Below are 10,290 nucleotides of genomic sequence, written 5' to 3' on the forward strand. Positions count from 1 at the left end.
TCACACAGGTGGCTTGTCTGGGGACTGGCTTCCCACCACGTGTGCACCCCCAGGGGAGGCATGGAAGGCATGTGCCTCCCAGATTTGTGGGCAGGGCAAGGGCAGGCTTCCTGCTGCAGGCTCAAGGCCAGGGGCTACACGAGCCTCTTCCAGTAGGGGAGCTGGACCCGAGCTGCACTGGGAGAGGTGGCTACAGGGTAGCTATAGGAAATTCTGGGGTGGCTACAGCCCACCCCACAGCCACTCCTCCCAGCACTGCTGCCACCTGCCCCACCCGCCCCAAGCACAGCCTAGCCCCATCCACAGCAGAAGAGGCTGATGCAGCTCCTGACCCCAAGCCTGAAGTGGGCAGCCTACCCTCACCCAATGCACAAATCCAGGGGGGCACATGCCCCACACCATGCCTTCCCTGGGGTTCACGCAGCAGCAGGGAGCCACCCCCCCCCACCCCTTGGAGGAACCACCTGCAGATCTGCCCCATGCCCTACCCTGGGATTCATTCACCGCCCCAGCTGTGCAGGACCTTCCCCTGCCCCTCCCTCACCATGGAGGCCTCGATTCCACCCCTCCCCCAGCTTCCCTTCTTCATGCCCCTTCCCCTCCACAGATCTACCGCCCAGAAGCTGCTCTCCAAGCTACCCAGATGCATGCAGGCTCTGGCTGTGCACATACACGTGGCATTTAATCAGTGATATTACTGGATACCCCCCCAAAAAAGCTGATTGCCGATGTATCAATTTTCCTTTTATCAGTGGCAATCCAATATGGGCCAATATATCAGTGCACCTCTACAGAGTAGCATATTGTTAGTCACATCACTTAAGTAGAGCTGATCTAAAAGCATCATATATAGTTTTTCAGAGGGCCTTTTCAAAATGCTCTTGCAGCCTGGGCTTCCTTGAAATCAGAGGTGAGGTGCATGATGAAAAACAAGAACTTAGTCTTGAGGTACACTATGCAGCTTTTAGTGAAGGGGAAGTTCTTCACTAAGAAGCTTACAGGCAAGTAATTAAGATCTGTACGTTATGATAGAAGCAAAAAACAAATAATAGCAGGTGTACATGGAACAAAGAACAGCTCAGATCTGTCACAAACACTACCATAGATCGGGGAGGGGGAGGAGGAGTCACAGAGATGCTACCTATGTAAGCATACATGATATTTGCCATTATACTTAGTCAAGAAGTGGCCTGCTCTCCTTGGGGCACTGAGTAGCATACAGACAGGATACTATCCAAAGTTCATGCCTCAAATTTGATAGCTTTCATCATAAATACAGTCTGGTGGGAAACAAACCCTGAATTTAGCATTCTTATGTAAAAAGATAGTCCTATTTGACAGCTGAGTTATAAGGAAGTTTTGCATTCTGCTGATAGGATTTATAATCTCAAAATGATCAGAATGAAGCATAAGAATGTCACATTAGAATGGAGTTTGACCACAAGAAGAGAACTCTACAGGAAAGTTGCAAAGTTCTCTTTAATACAATTGAGACAAAAAGTATCCAAAAAAAACACAAAACTTAACTCAATGTATGCATATCTGAAGTATTCTAAGGAGCTTCTCTCCCACCACCTAAATGCATCAATCAAAGCTTATACTCACTGGGTCACTTGTGTCAGCAGGGCCCCCAGAGGTGTTCAGGTGCTCAATGATGTCTTTAAGATCTTGTGCCATGCGCTTCAACTGGGCATCTATGTTTTCTGCCAATTTATAGCTGCAACACACACAGAAGATGCAGGTCACAAGGTTCAAATAAGTCTCATATCACCAGTCAGTTCCCAAAGTATCAATGCATTCACTGCAGGGAATCACAATTAAACATCCAGGATGTTTAGCATGAATGTTAGTATATCAGCTCTGCCCCAATACAAACAGGATAATAGAATCATATAATTGTAGATGTAGGGTTGGAAGGGACCTTATAGATCTTCAAGTCCGATCCCCTGCTAGGGCAGGAGAAAAAAAAAACTGGGCTCAAACGATCCCAGCTAGGTAGGCATCAAGCTTCCTCTTAAAGACCCCCAGGGTAGGAGCCAGCACCACTTCCCTTGGAAGTTGGTTCCAGATCCTAGCCACCCTAACTTTAAGGATCTTTTCCTTACGTTCTTTCCCGCTCCTCATCTGCATGCTGCAAGTAGATAGTCCCACTCTGTTCTTTCACAGACTCCTCCAGTGGGGTCAGCAAGTCTTCCAGCTCCTTCTGTTGTGACAGAATGAAGTCTAGCTCCTGATCCAACCTGCAAAACCAAGGATATACAAGTGAGCTACTGAAAGCAACTTATAGGCTATAAGCTCTACGGCACCAAGAGAAGGCTGCAGGGAGATGGACCTCAGAACAAAACAAAAAGACAACTCTAAGCAGCCACTGTGCCTCTTACCTCTTCTGATCCAGTTTCACTTTCTCCACTTCTCTGTGTAATGAAGTGATCTAGAAACAGGCAGCAATAGATAATAGTTAAAAAGTGTCATCTAAATCAGGAATTGTCTGTTGTCCTGTAGGGACAGAAGTGGAAGGAGTAGCACAAACAAAACATCAAAAATGTATACATTTCATGTTTGCAGATACAAATGTTTCTAGAAAACAAGAAGAACCATGGGCAGAGGCTAAAAGAACTTTAGTATGAGAATTCTTTTAGGCCAGAAAATTGTCTACCACACTTACTGAGTTTTGGCAAGCTGTCAAGGGCCACATGGGTAGCCCTGCCTCTTGACAGGTGCCCACTCCCTGGTCGCCATCTTGGAGCCAGAAGTCCCACCCCCTAACCTCTGACCTTTGCCACCAGAAGTCCCTCCCCTTGTCCCTGGAAGTACTCCTTTGAGGAAGAGGATTTCCCCATCTTAGGGGGAGTGGGGGGGGAGAAAAAAAGTTACATACTAAAAATCAAAACACCCATATATTTTAATTTAAAATTTTAAAAATATATTTTTGTCCTGATTTGTGCATTAGTGATCTATATTAGGGCTGTGTGAAGCTTTGGTCCCTGATTCGATTTGGTGGAGATTCAGCTCAATTTGGTGGCCAAATCTCCGAATCTAAATTGAATCAAGGGATCTTTTAATCTCCCCAAATTGAAATGGACCTGGTAAGGTTCGGCGATTCAGACGCAGAGACAGTTTTAAATGTGTCCCACAGAAGCATGGGGGGCTCCTCACCGTGCTCGGCAGCAGACTTGGAAGTGGAACAGAAGCACTAGCGGTTCACTTCTGGGTCTGCCAGGTAGCATGCAGGGGGGCCCCCTGTGCTCCCCCCAGCTTGGTGACTGGTGCCTCCTGGATTGGGGGGGACCCCCAGGGTTCTCCTGAGGCTGATCGCGAAGCCAGGGGAGTGCAAAGGGGGGCCCCCAGTGCACTCCCCAGCGGACCCAGAAGTGGACTACTTCCACTCCATTTCTGGGTTCGCTGCTGAGCATGTGGGCTCCCCCCCTCGTGCTCTTATGGGACACTCCATCCGCCCCAGCATTGCAGCGATCACGAGCCACGCCTGCTACCTCAAGGTATGTAGAAAAAAAACTTTTAAAGCTGTATCTATGCCCGAATCGCTGATTCTCTGAATCAGCATCAAAAATCTTCAAATTCAGATTCGGCCAAATCGAATGATCCGAATTAATGAATCGGATCACTGTCCCCGATTTGAGCTGAATCTGAATCGAATAGGGCCTGTTTTGCACAGCCCTAGTCTATATGCATAAGTGTTTGCATATGGGGGTTTGTGGGGATGGGTATGTGGGGGGTATGGAAGCCATGTAGTCCAGAGTGGCTGGTGGGTGGGCAGGAAAGTAGCAAAAGCAGTTGAGGGGGGGTTCCCAGCCAGTAGGGGGGGTCTATGGAGCCAGGCCAACCCTCCCTCACCTCCCTGCTGGTGCAGCCCAGCCCAGCTCAGCTCCAGAGGCCCCTGCCAGCCCGTGCCCTGCTAGCGCTGGCCCCAGGACACTGGCACAGGCCCCACGCTCCCACTTCCCCTGCCCCCACCTTCTCACCAGCTCCCCGCTACGCAGCCAGACCATGGGGCTCAAGAGAAGCTGGTGTGGCCCCAAGGACTGGGGTAATCCCTGTGGTCCTCCCCCACCTCTCTCCCCCACTTTTTACCTGAATTTCATGTGCCAGTGCAGCCACAAACAGCCCCACAGTCCTAGGCCTGCTGCGGGTGTGGGCCAGGCGAGCCCTACTGTTGCAGAAGCCCACTGGAGCTTCCCTAGTCATCTTTGACAGGAGCCAGAGGCAGATAAATATTAATTTTATACATTTTTTAGGGGCCCTGCAGACCAAATAGAATGGCTTGGTGGGCCAGATCCAGCCCACAGGCTGTATTTTGCCTACCACTGGTCTATAATCTGGGCATCTTAATCACCAGGGTGCATATTTTTAAAGTTGTTTAGAGGCCTAAAGATGCAGATAGGCACCTAGTGGGATTTTCAAGAGCACTTAGGGTTCATAACTCCCATATACTTCCATGATACTTTTGTTTCTGAACCTCCTACTAGAGAACTGTCTACATCTACTGGTATCTAAATAACTTTAAAAAATATGGCACTGTATGAAAATAAATTGGCAAGATGTCATCTCACCTTTTCACCATTCTCTATCAGTGTCCGATCCCAGGCATTGACTTGTGTGGCCTGCTGGAGAAAGTGCTTCTCTTGGTCCTCCAGTTCTAGACTCCATTTGTTAATTAAACTCTCAAGCTGGGCATATGTCATCACTGGAGGAGTGCTAGGAGGAAGGAAAATAAAAGCTGAAATGGCATGGAACACTACTAGAGTCTGTCTGGAAGAGACTAGTCTGCTTCCTCTACTCCAACGCAAGAACTACATCATGAACTTGAATGTTCACCTTCAAGTGTCTGCTGCTGAACTGAGACATTAAATCAAGTAGCTAAATGGACTCACCTGGTGGTTGTGGTAGTTACAGTAGCAGTAGAAGTCACAGCACCAATGGTACCAGTGGTGGTCAATGGTTTAAGATTCAAAGCAAAGCCAAGGCTAGGGGCAGAAGTGGTACCTGGAAGGAAAGACTCAGTGGAACACTGCACAGAAGAGGAGGGGAAAGCAAGGACAGCTGTGATACTGTGGACTGAGCATAGATTTGAAACTTGAGATGCATGTTTTATTCACACTTTTGACCTGGACTCAGATCTCAGAGAAGTTATATCACTTAATTTCTTCCATTTGTAAGATATGGACATGTAGTATGCACAACTGAAACACCGTGAGCTCTCTAGAAAGTTCTACCTGTATACACACACATATTTATTTCTCTATGTTATAACAGAAACAATATGGTCATTTTAAAAGTTGGCCCTGTGTATAACTCAATTCCACATTTTTAGATTTAACTTTAGGGAAAACTGTTTTTCCTGAAAATACAGAGCAGGACTTCTCCACTGCTAGGGAAAAACTCAGAAACGGAACATGCTCCAGCAGCCGAAGACATACCAGAATCCTGCATTCCCTAAACTGCAGGACAGGGAAAGAGCATCTTGCTCTCTTTCTATTCTATTTCCACTCTATCTGGTCATTCCAAACCAATTCTGCTGTAGCTCCCAGTCTTCTTCCTTTACATACATTTATGAAAATTTTCCATGCAGGTGAACAAAAAGGTTACACAGTTTGTTCCACAGGTCTTACAGCACTGCAACACCTACAGTGTACCATGTGAATCACAGCAAGAACAATGGCTTGTTTTCAGAGCTTCAATGAAGGAAGACTGAAGCATGGGAGCTCAGGATGATTCAATCACCATGTCCCTTTAGTACCGAGCCTTTACTCTATGCTCTTCCTCCCACCCCATTCACTTGCAGAGCAAGTACTTACTTGTGGTTGAGCCAGCTGCAGAAGCTGTTGTTCCAGGGACCTTTAAACCAAATCCAAGAGGCCCAAGAGTGGATGTTCCAGTTGAGGTGGCACCAACTGCAATCAAAAGAGAACATAAAATTCCTGAATGACTCACTAAACCAGGGTTCCCATTCGAAAGTTGCTCTTGCTTTGCCCATAGACCCAAGCTTTTATTTCTACTGGCAAGGTAGTGAGGGAATATCCAGGCACTGATGGCATCTTACGAAGGTTGAAAACCACAAAGGCTTAAAACCATAGACACTGTGGACTTCAGAACAGTTTTAAAGAGATGTTATCAATTCACTTGCCAGGCTACTAACAGTTTCTGTTTGGCTAAATGCTGAACTGTCCGAACTGGAAGACAGGTGAAAGGACTCAGACCCAGGATTGAAGGCTGTCTGGGAACAGTCTTGACAGGCTGATGTCTCAGAAGTTACATAAATTTTCTGAGATCTCTCCAAGAGTCTATCTGGTTGGGCAATACAATTTGACAGACTGATAAAAATGCAGCGTAATATCAGATGCAAGACTTTTCACCCCTGGGTGTATGATGAAAGCATAAAACTTACAGAAGTGCTTTAATAGAGGATGCAAAAAATGTCTGAAGGTCATTTAGGAATTCAGTGAAAAAGTCAACTAAGGAGCTGGGGAGTACAGTTAACTATGAGAGAAGACAATACATGCCTGTTCAGTGTGAATGTCAAAAAAAAGAAGCTTTACCACTTGAAAGCAGTGGTTGAACACGAGTTAAACCATGGAAATGACCAGTGGATCAAATACAACGTCAGAAGACATTGTTAATAACCTTCACGATTATACATTCTAGCATTCCTTCTAGGTATGAAGATATGAAGCCAAATGAATTTGTCAGAATTCCATTAATTTCAGCGGAATTATATTAGCTCCCCTTTTTCGGTGCAGAACAAACTCCATAAACACTGGATACTGCAACATACATTATACATTTGATTGGCACAATCCAGCTAGGCTGCATTCCTCTGAATTTTAAGACTAAGGATTTGAAAATAACTGCCCACCATCTTCCAGTGGAAATAAGCTACTTTTAAGAAAAAGAACCCAAGACTCTTGTGGACACTGACTTGGACTAAGGGAGCAGTGTTGACAGAAGATAAATATTTATCTTTATGTATATTTTAGGGGATTAGATACATCTTTAACTATCAAATCTGTTATTTGATCAGTTGGATCCATTAAGAGAGTTAAAAAAGAAACAGCCAATTACTTTTTCTTACTTCACCTGGTTTACTTGGGTGTGCATTTCTGGCAAGCTGCACTGCTTCTCCCTTACGGAGGAAGGGGACAACCCTGAAGTTACATTAAGCACTCATTTGTTAACCTGATCAATCTTCCTGCTTCTCTGTACTAATATTTGCAATTACCACCCAGTAATATTTAGAATTTTCTAAAATCATATAACTCTGATCCACTGAAGAAAACAAGTTTAGTCTACAAACAAGATGCTCCACATGTAGTGTTACCAAGACTACAGGACTTATCTAAAAATGAAGACAGCTGAACAGCTCAGAAGCTCTTGTTCAAAGCAAACCCAATTAGTATTCTGTGAGCACAAATCATGTGTAATCACAACAAAAAACTTAAGGATATGGTGATTAAAGTCACAGAATTACATATGTTAAATCAGGTGCAAGCAAGGCACACAGCATGCGCGCATGTAGCATGAACTGAACTAATGTAGCTATTGTTAACATAGAGTGTAGTAGTACTGAAATGTAACTGTGTTAGTTTTGTCCTGTAAGTAACCTGAAAATTCCATTTTTGTACTCTCTTGCTTGACATAAGTAAATAAACTCGGTATGCCCTTTTTGAATAAGTAAATGTGAAAGGGTAAATAGTAAATGAATGGTAGAGACAGGAGAAGATTTAACTTTTTATGTAGGCAACAAGGCGCCAAATGTAAGTTACCAGTCAGTAAACGAAGTAATAGATGGCTGAAGAATCCCTTTGAGGCCAAGCACAAGAGAGTTAACAAGGAAGAAAAATGCACACATCCTGCCAGACAAGCAGCAAAAACCCCAAAGCTAAGACACCAACTTTGATGACCAAACTGACCTCAGGCTGTGGTAAGCTGAAGACAAATGAAGAAACAACCTCTAATTAAAGACTGAGCATGGAAAAACCCCAATGCTAAACAAAGACTTAAAATCCCTATAAAAGTAAAATGCAGAAAAGCCAAAATGGGGAATCTGCTCTCTGCAACCTCATGGAGCACAGGCATGCATGCCTGTATACCCCAGCTCATATCCTCAGTAAGCCTGGACCCGGCCATCCAGTGCTAATATTGAGTAACATCTGTTGATAACTATAACATCTTACTAAAGTAGTTTTGTCTGTATATCTGTCTATGTCTGTTTGTATAACTGGCGTGTCCAAGCTTATGTATCTGCTTCATATAATCAATAAACAGGGCATTTTGCCTTATTCCCCTTTTTAAAGTCTCACTCTTAATTTAAGCTATTGGCAATTTGTATAACACGTGTGTGGTGAGCAAAGCACACTGTGTGTGTGCGCGTGTGTGCACGTGCAATGAGGGAGGGAGAGGAAGTGTGTGTGTTCATAGAGTGAACGCAAGCACACCCTACCATACTCATGCACCCACACCCCTCCTCAAACTGCCATACATGCAGACCCTCACACCTGCAGACCCTCATAGCCCAGCCACCCTCCCCCATACACATCCCCCACAAACCCCATACCCACCCACACTCCACATATCCACACACACACACACACACACACACACACACAACCTCACCCCCCCATACCTATCCACCCCCTACAACCTCCCCACACCTATACCTACCCACCCAATGCTCCCACCACCCATATTATACAAGAGTAAGACTTCATTTTATGCTATTATATACACTCACTTTTATATACACTACACAAACACAGGTAAACAAGGACAAAAATATTTGTGGAAATCAAATTAATGAATGTTTTAGATGTTCACTTTATAGAATCTAATTTCATATTTTTTCTGGTTCCAAGAGGCCACACCCCTTGCTGAAAGGAGTACTTCTGGGGGCAAAGGTTGGGGTTAGTGGGTGGGACTTTCAGTCCCAAGATGGTAACTAGGGGGCAGGGCACCTGTCAAGGGGCAGGGCTACCCATGCAGCCCTTGACAGCTTGCCAAAACTCAGTAAGCGGCCCTCCACCCAAAATAATTGCTCGCCCCAGACTAGAAACAAAGTACTGGCTTCTATTTACTAGCTACTCCAGAGGTGGCCAACTTGTAGCACACATGTCACAAGTGGCATGGGCACCTTCTGTTTTATACATGGCAGATAGGGGAGGGGGCAGGAAGCACAACAACAGACAGCACAGGGAATAGAAAGCAGAGCAGCAGACTGATTAAGGGAGGGGGATCAGAGGGGCACTCTGGCAAGCATGCCAGAAATTAGTCATCTCCAAGATTGGCCCCCCACTGAACTACTTTAACTGCAAATGCCACTTCTTTGGTGAAAATTCTAACTGCACCACTACTAAAGTAATTTAGCATAATTACAACTGTTTCCAGATGGATGACTGGTGTATTTTTATGGGGTAGAAAATTCAGAGAATGACTGATACATCGGGGGAGATTAGGATAATTTCTTTACGAAAGCAGAAGCAATTTACTTGCAAGGAAGAACGTTGCAGTAGCATATATGCAACTACTGTTGGAGGAGTTGAGCGCTTACATCATGTGAAAACTTGAAGAATGTGAAGGCCTGATTAAAGCACGATTGTCTAAGAGACACAGTCAGTTGGTTATTATCTATGAACTATGCAACTGCTAATGAGCCACTGGAAAGGGCAATGTGGTGACAATATCAGGACAGGAAAGAGGTCGGGTGCAGACAAACAAACGGGGGAGGAATCAGATACCACTCGCACACATTACATCTGGGGTGCATAATACACAGATGCAACACTAAAAAGGCACTTTGCCCTTGAGTAGGCAGAGATGAGCCAACTAGTATTAAAGATGAAAATGACTGTAGACCATAACATACAATTCCCCTCCTTCAGTGACTAACGCTGTTGCTGCAAACAGAGACTGCCAGCCTGCTTTCTCATCGTGCACTTGCAAAAATAATATGGGAACTATATGCTAGGGGCATGCGTAGATGAAATGGGAGCCCTAAATTGAAGTAGTGGGTTTTTGAAAACACCGCTTCAATTTAGGCCCCTTTAAACCCCTACGTCATGTACACACCCAAACTTACCTGCCTCTCCAGTGGCAGGGAGGGGAGGGTGGAGTCGTCTCTGGGCTCCAGGGGGAGGCTAGTGCTTCCCTCTGTGGCAGCGGTGGGCCCCCGCCCAGGTGGCACCCATCTACAAGCACCCAACTCGGGTGGTTCTGGGAGGCACCGCAGCCATGGAGGGAAGCACTGGGCCCCCATGCAGTTCAGGCAGTCAGGCAGGCTTC

The 10,290-nt window shown here is 45.5% G+C and overlaps 1 protein-coding gene across 2 annotated transcripts in view; it reads right to left on the reverse strand.

Annotated features, from left to right (window-relative positions):
- LOC109300519 (nuclear pore glycoprotein p62-like) overlaps positions 1 to 10,290 on the reverse strand; it is a 34,870-nt gene that overhangs the window by 7,604 nt on the left and 16,976 nt on the right. For both annotated transcript variants that reach the window (XM_019521185.1, XM_019521184.1), the window contains exons 6-11: positions 5,814 to 5,909; positions 4,890 to 5,001; positions 4,569 to 4,713; positions 2,382 to 2,431; positions 2,106 to 2,240; positions 1,606 to 1,717 (exon numbers count right to left, since the gene is read on the reverse strand). In XM_019521185.1, the coding sequence (XP_019376730.1) occupies positions 1,606 to 1,717; positions 2,106 to 2,240; positions 2,382 to 2,431; positions 4,569 to 4,713; positions 4,890 to 5,001; positions 5,814 to 5,909 (650 nt within the window). The remainder of the gene's footprint in view (positions 1 to 1,605; positions 1,718 to 2,105; positions 2,241 to 2,381; positions 2,432 to 4,568; positions 4,714 to 4,889; positions 5,002 to 5,813; positions 5,910 to 10,290) is intronic.

The sequence above is a fragment of the Gavialis gangeticus genome, unplaced genomic scaffold (genome assembly GCF_001723915.1).
Source record: "Gavialis gangeticus isolate Ggan-Ray unplaced genomic scaffold, GavGan_comp1, whole genome shotgun sequence".
Lineage (NCBI taxonomy): Eukaryota > Metazoa > Chordata > Crocodylia > Gavialidae > Gavialis > Gavialis gangeticus.